Source organism: Numida meleagris, chromosome 1 (genome assembly GCF_002078875.1).
Source record: "Numida meleagris isolate 19003 breed g44 Domestic line chromosome 1, NumMel1.0, whole genome shotgun sequence".
Lineage (NCBI taxonomy): Eukaryota > Metazoa > Chordata > Aves > Galliformes > Numididae > Numida > Numida meleagris.
The window spans coordinates 190,857,004-190,877,251 of NC_034409.1; the positions used below are offsets into that span (position 1 = coordinate 190,857,004).

The following is a 20,248-nucleotide window of genomic DNA, read 5'->3' on the forward strand; positions in this document are numbered from 1 at the left end:
AAAATGGCAAAAGGCCCTTTACTCCATGAGGATGGTTTGGGATATTTTGTGTTTACCCCGCAGCAGCCAGACATTGCCTGTGCTGCAAGCAGGAGAGTCATGGGCTCAGCATGGAGCTCCCAAAGCGACCTTTGTTCAGCAGCGCAGCATGTGCCAGTGCATGACTGAGAAAGACAAACTCAGCAGGATCTGTTGAGCAACGGCAGGCAAAGGACTCAAAACTCCTGGGATTTTGGGCAGTGATGCAAACATTGGAAAGACGCCCAGCTGACGGGGCAAGAAGACAACGTAGGTCACCCCCAACCAGCACGCCATGCCTCTGCGTCTGCCCAAGCTCCTACCTTGGAGTCTCCACGTGCAGGCTCACGAGCTGCTCTGACCCTCGCCGAGATTGATCTCCTCCAGGATCTGGCTGTACCTCCTGGTGAGAGCTTTGGTGTTTTTGGTGAGGTCGGTCAGAACCTGCTGCAAGCCGTTCATGTGGTGGCACAGCCGCTCCTCCAAATTCCCATCTATGCCATCATCTGGAGCTGTGTCGGCGTCGGCATTGCTGGCGGGGCTCTGATCAGTGATGGAGGCCAGGCCTCGCTCCACCATGGGCTTGATGGCCTTGAGGAGCTGGTAGCGCTCGTAGAGGTCCGCGGGGCCGCCAGCGGCTGGGTCGGCCCCATCCTGTGGGAAGACCCCTCGCAGCAGGCTGGGGAACATCACCTCCTGCTCCATCTTCTGCGTGGCTGAGAAGTACTGCTCCATGGCCCCGTGCCTCTGCTCTCCTTGTGTCCCACCGCTGCCTGGCCCTGCGGATGCTTTTTACGGGGGTCAAGGAATGTCCCCGCTGCGCTATCTCTCTGCTCCCTCCTGGTAGGCTGGGTTTGGCTCCAGCCCTGCTGGGCTCGGCCAAGCTGTGTCCCTGGCTCTGTGTCCCTGTCCTCATCTGAGCCCTCATGTGGCCTGAGCCCCAGCTGGCCACGGTGATGCCATGTCCCTGGGCATGCAGGGAGCGGGATGGTGAGGAGGGGAGGTACCTGGGGCCTCTCACCCCATCCTGCCCAGCACTGCCATTCCCAGCTCTTGCAGTGACAGCTCCCCACCACCACATGCAGCCTCCACGTGCGTGCTGCTAGAGCCTCCCAGCACTATCAGGAGATGGTCTGCTCCCACGATGATCCAGCAGGGTCACCTAGAGCAGGTGCCCCAGCACTGCATCCAGCCAGGATACAGATATCTCCAACAATGGAGATCCTACAACATCTCGGGGCTACGCATGCCACCCTCACACCAAAAATTATCATCCTATGTCTTCGCCACTAGGGATCCCCTGGTGTATGCTCATGGGTGCTCTCTCCCCATCCCATGGGGTAACGGGTAGCCCCAGTGCTGTGGTGTGGTCTGACTGGGATGTGGTGGGCCTGGCCACTCGATTAGGTGGTTTGTGGGGGTTGCTCACACGTTAGGAGCAGCGCTGTGGTTTATCCACTGCGTTCCTGACACTGAGCCTGCACTCCCAGCTCTTTCATTCCTGGTTCATCTTCTGTTGTCACACGGAGCTGCAGTGCTGCCATCCCGTTGGGTGAAGCCCTGGGAACAGCAGAGCTTTTCCCCACAGTGCTGGCAGCAGTGACTGTGCCCAGGAGCCCCTCAGAGCCAAGCAGAGCCCGGCATGGTCCCACCACTGCTGTGCCTGTCCCTGCTCCTCCTGCCCGTGTTGGCTGTGTGAGGACAACGACCACCCCGTGGCCACCTGCCTCTCATCAGCCACGTCCCACCATGGGGTGACCCTTGCCCAGGGACAGTGTGCTGGGCTGCCAGGGACCTTGGGTGATCATCCCAGGTCACAGAGTGGGTCTGGAACGTCTCACTGCTCTTATCAGCCACGTTCTGTAGCAGTGCCGAGCACTTCCCAGGATGTCTGGCGGTGACACGTCCCTGGGCAACCTGAGCCTCTCCATCCTGAGCCAGAAGCATGGCCTGAGGTGCCTGCAGCCCTCCTCCCTGCGACCACCATCTTCTTGTGGTGATACAGGGCCCGTCCTTCAGCTCCAGACAGGGAGTGCCCAGAGGAACATTGGCCCTCCTTTACCTTAAGAGCAGAACTCAATGTGGACCTGACTTGAAAGACAGTATCTGGGGATTTATTGATGAAGATACCCCGCAGGCACCTACTTGCTGAGCTGCAAGTCCTGGAGGTGACACCTCTTAATCCCCATTCTGTTGATTTTGTGATCCCTTTCTATCACATCTCTCCATGCCCCTAGTTCAAAAGCCCTGTTCTGTTTAATGTCTTTATTAATATCCTTACTGATGATGTGGATGAGGGGACTGAGTGCACATTCAGTAAGTTTGCAGATGACACCATGTTGGGAGGAACTGTTGATCTACCTGAGGGTATGGAAGGCCCTTCAGAGGGACATGAACAGGCTGCACCACCGGGCTGAGGAGAATGGGATGAGCTTCGAAAAGAGCAAGTGCAGGGTCCTGCACTTTGGCCACAACAACCCCAGGCAGCACCATGGGCCTGAGGCAGAGTGGCTGGAAAGCTGTGTGTTGGGAAAGGATTTGGGGGTGTTGTTCAATGCATGGCTGAGCATGGGCCAGCAATGTGCCCAGGTGGCCAAGAAGGCCAATGGCATCCTGCCTTGCGTCAGCAGCAGTGCAGCCAGCAGGGGCAGGAGCTGATTGTCCCGCTGTACTCAGCACTGGTGAGGTCTCACTTTGAGTGCCATGTTCAGTTCTGGGCCCCTCACTGCAAGAAAGACATCGAGGCCCTGGAGCATGTCCAGAGAAGGGCAGAGGAGCAGTGAGGGGTCTGGAGCATGTTATGGATCTTATGGGAGTGGCTGAGGGAACTGGGATGGTTCAGTCTGGAGAAGAGGAGGCTCAGGGGAGACCTAACTGCTCTCTAGAACTGACTGAAAGGAGCTTGAGGCAAGGTGGAGGTCTCAGGAGATGGACTCAATGAGCCTTACAGGTCCCTTCCAGCTCGGAATATTCTATGATTCTATGGTTGTTTTCTTTAGCTGATACTGGTGACACTGATAGACAGGTTGAAAAAGCTTTATTCTCCAATCCCTTCACAGATCACTGTGTCCCTAAGATATGGCCCAAATGCAGCTATCCCTGGCTATGTTACATGCAGTATTTCTAGCTGCCTCTAGACAGATACCTGTCATAGGGGCCCTTTGGTGCTGCTGCCTCTTTCTCCTTGAAGGAGACACATTTGAAGGCTACACTACGTGTTCGGGTGTGTCCAACGCAAAGCTTGCCTTTAATGCCCTAGAGACATGCAAGGTCAGGCTGGACCGGGCTCTGAGTAACCTGATGGAGCTGTGGGTGTCACTGTTCATTGCAGGGGAGCTGGAGCAGATGATCTTTAAAGGAGTTGGCAGTGTATGAAGAGTGGCTGTTGCTGGAGGTGTTCAGGAACCGTGGGGATGCGGCACTGAGGGACGTGGTCAGTGGGCATGGTGGGGGTGGGGATGGACTTGGGGATCCTCGAGGTCTTTTCCAACCTTAATGGTTCTATGACACAAGGAAGAATTTTGTCACAAGTGAGGAGAGGAGGGATGGCTCTTCTTTGTGCGTCCGCGTGGTTTTGCATTATCGTTTACCGGACACTGGGAAACACCTGAGGGAAACACCAACACTTCTCACAGACAGTAATAAATAATAAACCCGCAGCGGAGCAGACTCGCTGGGGCACGTGTGATGGGCATCCCCCTTTGGAGCTGCTGAAACTCGGTTCCCTACAGCAGGTACTTGTCAGGAAAACGGAGCCCCAGCGCACCCGCTGGGGATGACATCAGCCCCGAGGCGGAGCAGGCCTCTTGAAGCCGCCATCTTGAAGGCCATGCCCGTTCCCATGGCAACACGAGGCCTCCCAGCCCAGACCTCCTGACCATAGAGATGAACCTCCAGCTGGGAAGAGAGTACTCTCCGTTCGTTTCGTCATGAGGGGGCGACTCTATGGTTTGGCGGTGTGGGGCGTGGCGTGTGCGGCGGGTGCGTCATGGCGGCGCACCTGAAGAAGCGGGTGTACGAGGAGTTCACTAAGGTGGTCCAGGTGAGCGCGGAGAGCTCCGAGCTCTGTAGGGTGACTCCGGTGAGTGTGGGAAGGGCTGTGGTTGCAGCCTGGGGCCTATCGCAGGGGCGGGCTGCCGAGAAGGGGGAGGCTTGGGGCTGCCTTGTGTTCGGTTAATCCTGCCTTAGGACCGGGTTACTGAGGGCCTGGAGAAGGGGGGGAGGGGATCCGGTGGCTCCAGCTCGGGGAGGGAGAGATCCGAGGTTCTTTTAGGGCTTGGAGGTGTAGGAGAAGGGGCTGAAGGGAGCAGAGCAACGTGAGGAGGTGTAGTGCTCACCTGAGGGTGGGAGCTGCCCCAGTGGGCTGGGAAATGCACCTTTCAGGTTAGATCCCGTTCTGTGGTAGGCAAGGGAAAGGGCAATGTCTGTCCATGGGGCACAGGAACTCCCTCAGGCTGCCTTGGTGGGAAGCAGTGTTTGCTCTGGGAAGGATTTGTGTGGTGTTTCTGAATCGTGTTGCTCTGTCCCCGGCCCACAGCAGCAACATGAGGACCTGTCTGCTAAGAAACTGCGTCTGACCAAGCCCAGCAAGTCGGCCGCACTCCACGTTGACCTGTGTAAAGCCACCTCGCCTGCAGATGCCTTGCAGTACCTGCTGCAGTTTGCCAGGAAGCCTGTGGAAGTGGAGAGCGTGGAAGGGGTTGTCCGAATCCTGCTGGAGCATTATTATAAGGTAGCGAAGGTGGGAGCCAAACGTGCTGCCAAAAAGCCTGCTCTGGTCTTGTTAACTTGGGATGGGGTTAGAGGTAGGATGGGAAGCCACTGTTTCCTGTGTTGCTGTCTCAGTTGCCAGCAGTGTAGCATGAGGAGAGTAAGTGGCTGTAGTCCTTCACCCACGTGGTTACAACTCATGTCACTTGGTGTTAGCAGTTTCAGGACTCAGTGACAAGGAAGTGAGCCAAGAAGTAATGGCCTCATGTTGCTCCAGAAGAGGTTCAGGTTGGATATTAGGAACAATCTCCGGAAGAGTGGTGATGCTTTGGCACAGGCTTCCAAGGGAGGTTGTGGAATTAATGTTCCTGGAGGTGTTCAAGAACCGTGGAGTTGTGGCACTTGGAGACATGGTCAGTGGGCATGGTGGGGGTGGGTTGGGGTTGGACTTGGTGATCTTAGTCATCTTTTCCAACCTTACTAATTCTATAATTCCTGTATGATTAGTTTACTTCGACTTAACGAGGGGCAGAAGGCATGACAAGAAGTTTTCCAAGGAACTCAGTTGCCCAAAGCTGGCTCAACTTTATCTAAATCCTGCTTAATTTCCTCAAAGAGTGCAGAGACTTTTTAAGTTACTGCTTATGATGCAGACAGACCACTTTTAAAATGACACTTCTGTAAAACAAAAGTGGTTAATTTATATTTTAGCAACTAACAAAAAATTCTGAAGAACAAGATAGGTAAATAACAGAAGTAATAGATGCTTTATGCTGTCCGGATATCGATCTTTCGCTTGATAACTCAAATTTGATTGTTGCTAAGGAAGTTGTGCTGTAGGCTGGAGCGTTTCTCGTAAACGTCCTCGTGCTATTCTTTCTTTTCTTTCCAATTGAATCTTCTCTGCTTTGAAGTGATGCTAAAGCAGTCAGGATTTTATCAGTCTCTGTACTGTACTTGTTTTTGGAGTGTGACTGTTGGACTTTTTTTTTTTTTTTTGGCTCCTTCATTCCTTTACAATACCATAGGCAAATAGGACAGCTGGGGGACCGCCCTCTGAAATGCATCAGAAAAATAACCTGCCCTTTCCTTTTCCCCTGCGTTTTCCACTTGCTTTGCTGGCAGTTGAATCTTTGTGTCTGGGCAGGTGGCACAGAATGAGGTGGTGTTGCTTTTGGCAATGGTGTGCCTGCAAACAGCGCCTGAGGAGATCCCAGAGGGCTCCTTCCAACTGCTGAGGGTTGCTGGGACAAGCGGTTAGGGACACAGTGACTTAGGGGCCTGCTTCTCTTGGAGACAGCGGTCAGAACTGTAAACTGAAAGGAAAAGTGTCTCCAATTTCCCGCTCACAAACCATCAGAAGGAGAGAGAAAACGTCTGCTGTGGTGGGAAACTGCGCAGAACTTGGTAATGCAGATGTTATTCAACCAGGATTTGTTTAGGAGTGCCTTTGGAAGAGTCCTCTTTGAAATTGCTGATTTTCGTATTTGTGAAGAGGGCAATCCCATTCTTAGTAATGTGTGTAAGTTCCAGATGTGTTATACTGCTGAAATCTGTGCATCCGGACACTAATGGAAGCAGTCCAGTGAGAGTGACTGCTGTTCAAGCACGTATTTTTGGCTCTGGAAAGGGAAAATGCTTCTTGGCTCAGTTTGGGAAGAGATCACTCATGGGGGTATTGTTGCTGTCAGAAGTCTAACACTGAAGTCTCTCCTAGAGACTGCAGAAAGGTGTCATTGTTGTGATTGAGGAGGTGCAGAATTGTGGTGCTGAATCTAGAGGTGCACAGTTGCTTGGTGAGAGCTGAGTATCAAATCCAGACTCCTTTGTGTCCTTCTGCCTCGTGATGGTTATCCTTGGCAATGTGAAGATAGCACTTCTGCCCTAATCAGGAGCCCTGGTCTATGTGCACAAGTCTCTAGAATACTGCTATTAACAGCTCTTTCAAGCACATGAACACCTAAAGAATTTTGAATTAATGATAGTTTGTGAAGCTGATTTATGTAATTACCACCTGTAGCACCATTTGGACATGTATCTAGCTAACATGTGCTTCTATTTTTTTTTTTTTTCTTACCTTGCTGCGTTGGATTTGTTTGCTTTTTATTTTCCTGCCACGATTGCTCCCTGATGTTCAGTGAAACAGTTATTTTCTTTAGCCTACAGACCCCAACACTTAGCTGAAGCCAAAAAAAACACATTTGTCAGTTCATCTTCTAAAATCCTCCCATTTCTTCATTACAATGTACAAGATACCATCTTTAACAACGAGTTTTCCAGAACCTTGAAAAACTGATTATTTCAACTTTTAATTTCAAACAGTAATGAGTAATTACTCAGAAATTTGGGATAAAAGAGTTAATTTGGATCGTACTGGAAGCTGCAAGAGCTGTTCTGGTGTGGTGAGCTTCGTGCATAGAGGAGGAAATAGCCTGACAGTGAAGTTTGGTCCCTTGTGAATGAATGTGGCTGAATTGTGAATGGATCCTGCCTCCTTGCCACGTGTTTTGCTCTCCCAACTGAAAAATGAGAGAGGATATCTGTTGTTTCCTTCCAGGAGAATGATGCTTCTGTAAGACTGAAGATTGCTTCCTTGCTGGGTTTGTTATCGAAGACTGCAGGATTTTCCCCAGACTGCATTGTGGATGATGCCATTAACACGCTTCAGAATGAGAGTAAGTCATGTTTTTCAGACAGTGCTTTAAATCAAGGCAGCTTCACCTAATGCTTAAGCATTGAGGACAGTGGGCCTTGCGTTCATACGTGGATCTGAAACGTAGAGTTGGGAATTCCAACTTGTAGCATTTCTTTTTCTGCTTTTGTAACAGTGGCAGATGATTCAGAGTCCTGAGGAAAAGAGAAAAAAATTCTTCTCAGCTGTCTTCTCTACTTCAGTGGCTGTCACACCTTTTCACACCCCTAGAAGTGCTCTGGCTTAGAGGGTGGCCTTGCTTGAAGTGGAATCTTGTTAGAAGCAGAGTGTTTTTCCTTAGCGTGCTGCAAACCAGCTCATCAGAGCTGTTGCAAGAAAGCATGAGTTTAGTTACGTTGGTTTTGTAGTAGACAGTGAAGTATAGGTGATCCTGTTTGTGCCCTCATTGAAATCCATTTTTATTTTCTGTGTTATATTCACTGCTTGTGTGTACTTGATGGAGTTTATTTTAGTATCCCTTAGTGACAGGTGAGCATTAGGTTAAACTGCTGAGTGAGCAGTGAAGGCTCTCTACATCTTGGGCTGTATCAACAGGGGCTTGAGGAAAACAGTTATTCCATTTACGTGGCACTAGTGAGCCCAGCCCTGGAATACTGCGTCAAGTTTTGGCTCCCCGGTGCCAGAGAAATGCTGATAAGGTTGGGTGAGTTAAGCAGAGGGCCACCAAGGTGATTGGTGGCTGTAGTATGTTATCTGCAAGGAGAAGCCAAGGGAGCTGGGCTTGTTTTGACCTCTGAAGGAGAAGGCTCCAGGAGGACCTTCCAGCCAGAGTGATTCTGTGGTTCTGGAGCTCAGCAAAGGGGTGCATAACCTGTGTAACCTTTCCCTGCTTCGTTTTGCAGAGTCTCACCAAGTCCTTGCTCAGCTGCTGGACACCCTGCTGGTGATTGGCACGAAGCTCCCAGAGAACCCGTCTGTCAGGATGAGGCTGGTAGAGGTAGCTTGCAAGGTAAGGCCGCCTCCCCCAGGACATAAATACACTGAAGGGCAAAGCTCTGCTCTTCTGTATTGAATTTGGATTCAGTCTGGTTTGGGAGAAGGCTCGAGGTACTAAATTTTAAATAAGAGCAACTTGAAACTGAATGTGATGTGAGCACAGTGCTGAATGCAGTTAATGAGTCTGTAAAAGACACTGGATTCCACTGCACTTTCAGTTATTGTCTCTTGCTTCGTATGCTTTTGTAAGCATGTCTGCTTTTTGTAGCTACTATTTAGAAACACTGTTCCCTGGGAAGTAGCTTATTGATAGAAAGCATTCAAGTAACGTTAAGCAAACATATTTATAATCTGTTAAAATATTCAATTCTGACAGAGGAAAAAATACGTTGTCAGCATTTACTTAGATTTTTTTTGACTGACTACTCAAATATTAACGTTTTGTAACTGCTGGGAATTTTACTATGACTAGCTGCTTTGAAGAGAGAAAAGAATGATAAAAAAGAAACCCAATTAGATCTTCTCTTGTGTCGCATAGCATCTGACAGATTCTTCCCATGGTGTAAGAAACAAGTGTCTTCAGTTAATTGGCTGTCTCGGACCAGTGGAAAAAGGTGTTGCAAAAGAAGCTGAAAACCAGGCTGCCAAAGACGTCCAGAAGATAATAGGAGATCATTTTAATGACCAGGACCCTCGTGTTAGGACAGCAGCTATAAAAGCCATGGTAAGGAGTGCTGGGAGGTGGAAGAAATTGTTTGGGGTTCAATAAGAAAGCTGGTAAGGGCCTGCAAACTAATCCAGAGGGGTTTGGACTAGAGCTTATTTCATTAACTCATCAAGAGCCAGTTTAACATATCAAAATTACCTGGAAAAAGAAGTTAAGTTAACTTTATGAAATCTCAGAGGGTATCTTAGTGGTTTGTAATGATATCTGCTTCTGCTGTAGAAGAAGCTTTTTAATTTGGGATATTATTGAGCATAACTCACTGAGCTCTTTCTTGTAGTGAGAAATCTGTATTTCTTGATTCAGGTTTGGTTGCCACAATAATAAACCCCCATTACTCCAGTATGTAGTAGAGCACTGCTTGTGGCAGGAAACCTCGTGTGTTTAAATCCAAAAACTGGTGTTTTTCTAAGCCACGTTTTGGTTAGCTGATTTGCATGGGGGATTGAGCAAATTCAGAACTTCTTAGCTTTGCAGCAATGCAAGCACAGACCGTGCACTGAGAATTTTGCTTAGTGTGAGCTCCTGTGACTGTATGGGTATGTGGCGCTTTCTCTGCTACCCTTAAAGTTTATAATGTTACCCCATTAACCTGTGAACAAAGGTATTTGAATTAATACTTTTAAACTCCAGTGAAGGAAACAAGATGCATGTGGGAGGATCAGGCTTCACTTGAATCTGTCTGGGATCTCCCCCTGCTGGAGGTTACGCTCATCCTCCATTTTCATTCTATTTTGCTGCTTGCTTGCTTTCATACATGAAAGAAAGCTGCCATGACTTCTGCAATGATATTGAATCAAATCCACAGCAAGATTTATGACCTTTAATTTAATAGTTTCAGTACAACGTCAGCTGTTTTGCTTTACTTTGGAGCATCAAAGCATCCTGAATGCATTCAGGGTCCGTAACTGCTTCTGGGGTTCTTAATCACAGTTTTCCTTGCTGCTGTATTGGTTGCTTTTGTTAGGGTTTAGAAGGGCAGGTTTTGCTGTTCCTCTGGCCATGAAAATGCCCTGGCAGTGCTGCTTTTGGATCCACGCTTCAAGGAGTGCTTGAAACTGGCTTGCACTAGACAATTGTGTGAAGGCTGAGAGAATGGGCAGGCAGTGTGTTCTTATTAACTGGATTTTCCTAAGCAATCAAAGTATAAGTGGCCATGAAGTTTAAGAAGTTTATACTGAAGTCAAGGTTTTCTTTAAAATATAGCCAACATCGTGAAACAGCTGAATGATAGCAGTGGAGAAATGCAAGCAACTAATTTTATGCAAAGCAGGAAAAGCAGTGATGAAAACGTAGTGTGTGTTACTTAAAACCATAGTTTGATTTCATTGTTTTCTTTCTTTTGTCGCTCTTGTTTTCCCCCTGCAGCTTCAGCTTCATGAGAGAGGATTGAAACTGCAGCAGGCTATATATGGTCAGGTAAAACCTCATCTTTGTTTCTGTTTATTTTGTATTGCTTTGCATAGTTTGATTTTTAAGATTCTGGGGCTTTGTGCTTTGAGAGGTGGAAGTCGCTGAACAGAGGGAGGGCATTTTGTATGCATGTTGTATGCATTCCTTACAGTGCCACATGGCAATAAATAAAAATGAGTTTTACAAGTTCAAATGCACTAAAGCTTATGCTTTGATTGAAATTGATTGTTTATTGGGGGGAGGTAACCATAGGAAGAGCAAGGCGTTGCATAATTCTTACTGTCATCTTGCAATCTCAGTGTTAAATCCTTGTACGCTGGAGAGTATACGTGAGAGGGAATGGCCTCAAGTTGCACCAGGAGAGGTTGAGGGTGGATATTAGGAGAAATTTCTTCTCATTCTGAGTGGTGATGCACTGGCACAGGCTGCCCAGGGAGGTGGTGGAGTCACTGTCCCTGGAGGTGTTCAAGAACCGTGGGGGTGAGGCACTTGGGGATGTGGTCAGTGGGCATGGTGGGATGCGTTGGCGCTGGACTTGTTGGCAAAGACCTCCAAGATCACCCTTACTGATTGTATGATTCTGTGCCAGTATGTGTTAGAGAATCATGGAGAGGTGTAGGCTGGAAAAACTTAGAGACCATCATCTCATTGCAACCCCTTGCCGTGGAGCTGAACATCTTTTGCTCATCAGGTTGCTCAAAGCCCCATCCAACCTGGCAGTATTCAAGGCCAGGGGTGGGGCATCCCCAGCTTCTCTGGGCAGCCTGTGCCACTGCATCACCACCCTCACAGTGAAGAATTTCTTCCTTGTATCTAATCTAAATCTCTGCTCTTTTAGTTTAAATCCATCACCCCTTGTACAGACCCTAGTAATACGTCTCTCCCCATCTTTCTTATAAACCCTCAGCATTTCCTTGCAGGTAAGGTGCTCCAGCCCTTTCATCCTCTTTGTGGCTTCTTCTGGACCCACTGGTGTTATGTCAGTAAGGTTGCAGAGCTGCAGGCTGTATCACATTAATCCTAGGAAACATTCATGCTTTGTGCTTTCTGCAGAGTACGGGTGGTTTTGGAGCTGGAACCTCAAGCGATTAACAAACTTTATTAGGACTACTCTACCTGATCAAACTTGGAAATACTAATTAGTAGAAGGGAAGATTTAATTTCTCCTTGTTTATAATCTGAACTGATTTATGGTAAGGATCATAAATCAGTGGGAAGTGATATATTGGGCTGCAAATCTTCTTTCAGGCCTGCAAGCTGTTGGCAGACGACTACGAGCAAGTGCGCAGTGCTGCGGTTCAGCTCATTTGGGTCCTCAGTCAGCTTTACCCTGAAAGGTATGTGCTGTGCACAGAGTGGCTCAAAATGGTGCCACAGCAATATCCTAATTTTGGAAGTTTTGTGCCACTGAGTGTCAGGAGAAGCTGGTAGAACAACAGTATGTACCAGCTGCTGACACTTGATAAGAATGCATTGATCTGGATGAAGTTTTGGTTCCTGATGTTCACTGTATGTTCGTGGGAATTCAGCATAGCTCTTTGTTTTATGCCATGCTGGATGATGCCAGCAAACTGACTGACTTTTCTCTGTGCTAGCATTGTCCCAATTCCTTCTTCTAATGAAGAAATTCGGTTGGTTGATGATGCATTTGGAAAAATTTGTCATATGGTTAGCGACGGTTCCTGGGTTGTGAGAGTACAAGCTGCTAAATTGTTGGTAAGTTTCATCCTCCTCGTCTCTGAGAGGTTCACGTTGTGTTACTTACTATTTGAGAAGAAATGGGAAGAGATTTAGAAGTTACTTGAATTCATACCAGAATTCTAAGAAGGAGAAAAAGTTGAGTGTGGGGTGTTGGCTTTGTTTGTTTCTCTCAGCTGAACTCTGCAATGATTCTCTCCTTGGGGTTGGAGGGTTGGGAATCCAACAAAAACAAGTTCTTGGAATGGCTCCCCCCAGCACAGCCCGTTTAAACAACTGAACTCAGGAAGGGCCGTATTAGATTCAGGGAGAAAATAAGATGCTCTGATTATCCTAAGCAAACTCTGATGGACGGTTTGAGTGTTGAGTGCCATATAAAACTATTAGGAAGTCCAAACATTATTGGACCCTGCGCTGGGATATATCCAGAAATTGTGTGGTGAAATTTAGAATAATCCTCTTAATTCCTTTTGATTTATTTCTTTTTCTTTCCTTTAGGGTTCTATGCAACAAGTGAGCTCCCATTTCTTAGAGCAGACCCTTGACAAGAAGCTCATGTCGGATCTGCGGGTATGTAAATGCTAAATGCTTGAGTTTGTTTTCTCTGTGTGTAGAGTTCTAAAACCACCCAGCAGGTGTGGAAATGCTGAGCCTGTTTGCTTAGTGTGTCCTTGCCTCGGGGCTGCTGAGAGTTAATTGATGATGACAGGTTTTCTTTTAGATTGAAGTCAGTGAAGCAACTGCCAGCTCTAGATTTCATTAACTGAGCCGTGTAATAAAGAGCTTGAGGCTATTCAGGTTTTGTGGATGGGAGGTAAACGTTTGTGTCCCCCTGGCATCCATTTGGCTTCAAGCTTTACTACAGAAAGTTTGCGTCCTGGTTTTGGGAGCAAGCTTATGGCAGCATCCTGCAAGATCTGTCTGGTAGTCATAGACATCTTGGGAGCAATGAGTAGCCGGAGCCTGGGACCCTTGAGTAAAAAGCTGTTCAGTAAAATTCCTTCCTGAAGCGACTTTCCGAAGGTACTACGTTCAGTTTCTCTTGCCTACAACATGATAAGGAAGCGAGAGCTGCTAGTTCTTGTGGGCTGCTTTGGGAAGTGCATAAAAGACTTTATTTACAACGTGGAGGTAAAGGAGATGGTCTGGCGAGCGTGCAGAACGAGTGTGACATTTTACACATTGCTGCGTGCCGTAGTCGTTGAAGTGTTTAATTGCAGTTTCACAAGTTGAACCACAGCGTGATAGCACCTGTTTTGGCAGGTTGGCTGTTGGCTGTTAACAGGATGGGCCCTCACACTGGCCCAGTTTGGCTGTTAACATGGATATCTAAGAAAATGTTAATTAAAATATATTAGTTGTTATCCTTTCCCAACATCAGAAGTACAAAGAGTTACTGGCAGTTAGAAATAGTCGTAGAGGAGAAGGCATTAATTGCTTTTCTTAGTATTTATGTGTCTATGTCAGTGCCTGTAGCTCCAGCTGTGCCTGTTTTCAAACCCTGAAAGCCATTTACTATTTGGTTCAGTCACCTTTAAAGTCTCCTGTGGTTGTAACTGAGAAATGTGTTTGGGCAGAGGAAACGCACGGCGCACGAGCGAGCCAAGGAGCTCTACAGCTCCGGGGAGTTCTCAAGCGGCAGGAAATGGGGAGATGATGCTCCCAAAGAAGAAATCGATACAGGTGCTGTAAACCTGATTGAATCAGGAGCTTGCGGAGCCTTTGTTCACGGCCTGGAAGACGAAATGTATGGTAAGTGTTAACTTCATGCAGTGACTACAAAAGCAAACTTCAAGGCATTGTTGGTACTCTGTTGTGATCAGGCGGTTGTTTCAGAGGTATTAGTGTTGCCCAGTGTTTTGGATAGAAATCCTGATTTGAGCAGACAAAAGCAAACAGCTTCCTATAATCAGTCAAGTTTCCGTAAAATATCTGGGAAGAAGTGGTTGCTCGTGCTATTTCTTTTTAATGTGACAAACTTAAAAGTTGGACGTGGTTGTGAACTGGGAACGCTAGTAGTTTCTGTTGTTTGAAATTGGTGTTTCTTCTCTGGAAGAAGGAAAACGAGATTTGCTGAGAAGTTTCTAGAACTTGTTTAAATCATGGCTCTCCAGGAAACCTCGCCTGTAGAATCATAGAATGAGCTAGGTTGGAAAAGACCTGTAAGATCATCCAGTCCAACCATCTACCTACCACCAATAACCCCACTAAACCATGTCTCTCAACGCTACATCTAAGAGTCCAAGTGGAGTCCAGTAAGAATTCCTTTTGTGAACATCCCAGCTTCCATCCTCACAAAGGTTGGAACCTTTGTTGGGAGACAAGCCCACCTTCTTCAAAATGTTTCAGAATCCAACCAACACAAGTTTTCTCCTCAGTTCCAGTCCAAGTTTATGCCTGGCCCATTTGTTCCTAGCTGGTGGTAGCTTTCGTGTTAAAGTTGTTGCCCCTTGCCAGGACTGGCTTCCCTAGTGAATGAATAGACAAGTTTCATCTCACAAGTGGCTACACAGGCCAGGCTCCTCTTGGTCTCTGCTGGCATGAATACTCTTGGCCAGTTAGAATGCATTATACTTGAAAAGTGGTGACTGGATGCGTGTGTTTTTACATACGTAGATTTCAGGTGAGGTCTTGCTTATGTCTTTTGTCATGTTATTTGTAGTTCTGTTTCTTCAATGGAAATACCTACGTTTTAGCATCACATTCACCTGTTCTGTAGTGCTGTTGCGCTGAAGTCTCATGGACTTGCAGTGCTGGACGTGGAGGCCTTCGTCTGACTCATTCCAGTAGATGATATCTGGTCTGTTCTTTTAAACAGGGTAAATTATGAGTGTCAAATTGGAACACAAGCATTCTTCAACTTCTGAGCTTGGCTGTGGCATTGACTGCACTGATGGCCTCAGGAACATTTGTGTTTTGCCCTTCCTCGCCCAACTTTCCTGTGGGTAGAGCGAAGGTTTGCAAAGGCAATTGAGAGCAGCTGCTATTTGTATAGAGCCATGAGAAGGTGTGGCTCTGAATGTCAGTCCTGAATTCAATTTTAAACCTTGCTGGAAGGAAGAAAGTAAATAAGACAGAAGAAAAACACCGTAACAAAAACATCCCTGTAAATTGTGGTGTAAAAGTTGGTTTATTATTCCATGACTCCTACAAATTAAACCACGGTTTCCTAATAGCTAAACTTTCCCTGAAGCTCGAGCACGCAACCTTGTTTTTTTTCTGACTGACAGTATGGCTCCATCCATTGTCTGAGAGACATGCTCCAGTTTGATTATTGGGGAATGTCATTAAAATGGGTAGATGTGGGAAATAACCAGATCTCTGAAGAGCGTACGTATGTCTCCATGGCGGCATCTCAAATACTGAGCTGTATTCTTCCTTACCCACAGCACTGCCTCGTTTCTTCAATTCCATCCCGTAACTTAAATCTAAGTGAACGTGTCAGCTCATGAATGCAATATTGGCAAATGTTTTCTTGGGAGTTTTTTCTTCTCTAATACCACCGTGGTCTTAACGACCATGGAGACTTGTCGTTGTGACACAGGCTTTGTTCCGAGTGAGCGGAGGGCTCGCTGTGCTTGCATTTTTCTGCTTAATCGGAATCATCAGGAATCAAATATGTTCTTTAAGAACAATGGGCCTAAAAGCTACACGCAAGTTGAAATGAATGTCTTCAAGATGAGCTAATTTGAACGAAAAATAGAAGTATGTTTGAAACAACGTTTGCGAGACATCTAATTAATCTTCCCCTCTCACGATCCCAGCGCATAAATGTTATGGAAGCCAGTGGGAACGGCTGCAGGGGGGAGAATCTTCACACAAGTCTGTCACATTTGGGTCTTCTTTCAATTCCTGCTATATTTTACAGCAGGAATATACTCTGGACACCTCTGTTATTTTTAATTTGCTTGAATTGTGAGTCACTTTGACAATGAGCTGGCACCTTTCTCCTTTCTTCTGAGGAATCCGAAGTCAGGAAGCAGAGGAATCTCATTCTGTTTGCTGGTGACATGCTGGTACTCCTGGGTTTTTCAGCAATTCATGAAGTGCTATGTGGCAACTTAAAAATGCAGTGAATGCTCTTAGCAATTAAAATGTCTGGAAGAATGAAGCAAGCAGTTTAATTATCTAAATTAGCTCGCTTAAGGTACCAGGGTTATAGCTACGCTTGCAAAACGTGCCTTGAAATGCATAATGTTTATTAGCAAATCCCATCCGTAGCCCAGTCCTCGAATACTACAGGGCCTGGCTGTTGGTGGCATGCCCTCTTAACCAGCACTAATGACTGATTTTTATTTTTATTTTTATTTTTTTTCCCCCCCTCTCCTAACAGAGGTGCGGATTGCTGCGGTGGAGGCCCTCTGCATGCTGGCTCAGTCCTCTCCTTCTTTTGCTGAGAAATGCCTGGATTTTTTGGTGGACATGTTTAACGACGAAATCGAGGAGGTGAGGCTGCAGTCAATACACACAATGAGAAAAATTTCCCACAATATCACGCTGCGGGAGGACCAGCTGGATACTGTGTTGGCTGTTCTGGAGGTAAGGCTTCCCAAGGCAGGGGAAACATCACATTCTTGCTTTCTTTTCCTTTTTTTTTTTTTTAAGTAGTTGATGCTCAGATTCAAAGCTCTCTGCCCTTGGTAACCGCTGCTGCATCATGTGGATTTCCTTCTGTCTCGTTTTCTGGTCCATCACTCTGTGACATTTCATGTTGAATACAACTTAATTTTCTTTGTGTTTCCTTTGTTCTGTCACTTCGCTTACACCTTTGTTCACCTAACAGAGCCGGGACATGGGTTCTCTCTTTCTCTCTTCTAGCAGTTGACATCTAGCGTGCCCCTTGGAATAGTCTTGGCCTTTCCCAACCAACACTGTCCCAGTCATTTCTCAGCTGCAGGTGGTAGGCAAATCTCTGCTTCTCTGGAGCAATCTCCCAGCCTTGGATGAAGCTGAAAATCCATTCTCTATATCTCTTTACCCACTATTTGTTTGACCCCATGCAACAATGACTTCCTTCAGCTGTGCTCCAGGATAAAGCAAACTAACCTGTAACAAATGCTGTGGACTATGACCTGAGCTTGCAAACACAGCAATGACTCCAGGTCATTCACTCGGCACTGTCCACACATGAACACATGTCCGCACTCTGGACACTCCAGGTCCAGGACTCCAGGTGCCTCCAGTATTTGTGCACCTATTTCATATTTGTTCCAGCTGGGGGCCTGTGCATGAGGGTATAAACATGTAGACTAGTTACACTGGTGTTCCTTTTCATGCTTTTCTTCGGATTTATCATGTATATTACGATAGCTGAAGTGTGAGAATTGCCACGTTTTCATGGTGCTTGGTTCAGGAAGGTGCTTGCTTACTTGCTTTCTGTTTCAGCAGTAAAGTCCATCTTTTGACACCAAAATAAAGGATTTAGAAGAACCGCGTGAACTTTGGTCCCTAAATTGTTAAGCCTGATGGTAACTTCTGTTTTCATTCAACTGTTTTTCCCTTTATCTGAATAATTCTATTCACCCCCAAGCGTATTCTGTACTCACCAAGCTTTGCATTCTGCTTGTCATGGTGTTCTGGCTCTCGCTTTCTGCTGAGCTGTGCACCTCTTTGGCCTTTTGTTGGCTTCTGCCTTGCTCATCTCCATTGTGCCCTCCCAGCACTCCATGCAACTCACCTGGATCATTTTATTTCCACAACCATTTCTTCACTCTTCAGGGTACATAGCTTCATTCAGTTACATTCTGCCTTGCAGCACCAAAATAAGGACCAGATGAGCGTACCCGCTGCGCTTCCCTCCTTTGTTTGTGTATGTTGGCTGTCATTGAAGGGCCTTTACAAGGGGACAGTTCTTTCTTTTGTGTAAGACAGTAATGAATGTGCTGTTGATATTTAGTAAATTATGCTTTTTTTTTTTTTAAAATCTGCTATTGAAATGCATCTAATACTTGCATCCTGTCAAATTTTCACATTCTGTCTGCCAATGCCACAAAAATGAAAGCAAGGAAGTCTGTAGTATCAATTGGGGAGTGCAAGGTGGTATTTGGCAGAAGGCAAGTAATTAATTAAGCTGGAGTTCAGCCACGCTGCTTCCAAAAATACAGCTTGAAGGTTGCGTAAGCTTCTCTCTGCAATATCACTCTGCCTTAAAGTACAACGTAGGTGCAGTGTGACTCTAGAAGTGATGCGTCAGGGATCCCATATTATCATATCAGAGTTGATGGCTGGGCTTGTAACTTGTGTTACACTTGTTTTTTTTTTAATACTGTATGCCTATAAACCAGTAGTTGGGTCAAGTTCTTTCTAATCTCTAAATGGTCACTGATGCCTGTAGGATGAATTCAGCCGAGGAACAGGAGCTGCTGCCTTTAACATAAATACATACCTGGGCACCCCTCTCTCTGAGCACTCAGAGGTTCTGACTGGAGGGTTTTTGCTTTTAATTTTTAGGATTCTTCAAGGGACATCCGAGAAGCTCTTCATGAACTGTTGTGTTGCACCAACGTCTCAACTAAAGAAGGCATCCATCTTGCACTGGTGGAGCTGCTGAAAAACCTAACCAAGTATCCCACAGACAGAGAATCCATATGGAAGTGAGTGTGGTCGATGCCCTCTGATGTCGGCTTGCTTTTCTGCTTTGTTACAAATGGGGGGATTAGGCAGATGTTGAACTAGCGAAGGAGGTAACAGCACTAAGGTTATTCTGTGAATATTTAGAATAGCAAGTGTTTGTATGTTGTATGTGTTGCTGACTGTCACAGAGACACTGCATCCTTCGTGCTTGTCAGTGCTACTGGTGGACACCCAGAACTGATGACCATACAAGGAGAACCCCCGTTACTGCAGCAGTCAGAGCATTCTCAGAGTTTCTAGGAAAGATGGTTTCAACTTTTAAATGTCATCTGTTCCATGCAACGAATGTTCTGAGCTCCATGAAATAGCAATATTCTCTAGCAGCTGCTGGTATCGGCTGTGACAAGGGGGTTGGCTAATGGCATTGTGCTCTGGGAGGGATTTTTTTTTCCTCTGTGGGCAAAAATAATGAACATTTTTGGGGTTTTGGGTTGTTTAATGGACGCAACAAAGGAAGCAGTGCTTCCACACACATGGTTTGAGACGGAATTCTTGGTTATTATTGGAAGCCCTTTTTTTAGCCTGCTTTTTCTTCTAGTGCACTCTGACACTGCTGTTGCAGTCTGGTTGGTTTTGGATCTTGTTCTGTTGGCCTTTCACCTCCTCGTTCCTCTAGCTTTTCTGAAGGAAACAAGTATACGTGCTTGTTAGCATTTAACGTGCAAGTTTTCCTTAGGTTGTGTAGCTGCAGGTGCTGACCATCTCTTGGATAGCTGAAGTAAACAGGTTTTATTGTTGCTTGTTTTTTTTCTTTTCAAGCTGTTCTCTTTTCTTTGATCCTATCAAACACTGCTGCAAGTCCTGAAGAGGCAGCGTTGCCATGAATTTGCACATAGACTGGAACAGTAGGGTTTTGATGCTGACTACGCATCAAAGAGCCACTGTAATACACAACAATAACGCTTTAAAATGTATTTTGCAGTGCATGTATTTGCTAAGAAATGTTTTGATCTATCTGTTTACAGGTGCTTAAAGTTCCTGGGGAGCAGGCATCCCACTCTGGTGCTCCCCCTGGTCCCAGAGCTGCTGAGCACGCACCCGTTCTTTGACACTCCAGAACCAGACATGGATGACCCAGCTTGTATCTTTGTGACGAAGGCTGCTGATCTGTTTCACAGTCAAACATTCAGTGTTTTTTTTCCCCAATGCTTCCATTGGTTAAGCCGTTTCAAACCAGCAGGCAATCCTGTAGCTCTCCCTTTGCCACTTAGTTTTATTACTCAGCAAGCAATGGAATAACTGTTACCTGGAACCATCTTCATAAATACCAGCGTGGTATAACTAGGCTTCTTTATGCTGTGATGAACGATCTGGTTATCAAGCAATTTGTCAAGGTTGAGGCTTTGCAGCTGAGTCCTTCTCGGGTAAAGTAGAACTGAGTCCTTCTCGGGTAAAGTAGAACT

At 46.5% G+C, this 20,248-nt stretch overlaps 2 protein-coding genes across 5 annotated transcripts in view; one reads left to right on the forward strand and one right to left on the reverse strand.

Moving 5' to 3' along the window:
* Positions 364-875, reverse strand: LOC110391238 (thyroid hormone-inducible hepatic protein-like). The gene has a single exon (XM_021383052.1). The coding sequence runs from the start codon at positions 751-753 to the stop codon at positions 364-366; it is 390 nt and encodes a 129-aa protein (XP_021238727.1). The 5' UTR covers positions 754-875.
* INTS4 (integrator complex subunit 4) overlaps positions 3,903-20,248 on the forward strand; it is a 32,728-nt gene continuing 16,382 nt past the window's right edge. Inside the window, exons 1-13 of one of the 4 annotated variants that reach the window (XM_021383100.1) lie at positions 3,903-4,060; positions 4,556-4,759; positions 7,286-7,403; positions 8,284-8,390; positions 8,916-9,101; positions 10,470-10,520; positions 11,763-11,851; positions 12,110-12,230; positions 12,711-12,782; positions 13,790-13,964; positions 16,546-16,751; positions 18,663-18,805; positions 19,811-19,926. In XM_021383100.1, the coding sequence (XP_021238775.1) occupies positions 4,007-4,060; positions 4,556-4,759; positions 7,286-7,403; positions 8,284-8,390; positions 8,916-9,101; positions 10,470-10,520; positions 11,763-11,851; positions 12,110-12,230; positions 12,711-12,782; positions 13,790-13,964; positions 16,546-16,751; positions 18,663-18,805; positions 19,811-19,926 (1,642 nt within the window). In that variant the 5' untranslated portion in view covers positions 3,903-4,006. Of the gene's footprint in view, positions 4,100-4,555; positions 4,760-7,285; positions 7,404-8,283; positions 8,391-8,915; positions 9,102-10,469; positions 10,521-11,762; positions 11,852-12,109; positions 12,231-12,710; positions 12,783-13,789; positions 13,965-16,545; positions 16,752-18,662; positions 18,806-19,810; positions 19,927-20,248 lie in introns of all 4 variants that reach the window. The other 3 variants (XM_021383106.1, XM_021383087.1, XM_021383095.1) reach the window with 3 other exon arrangements.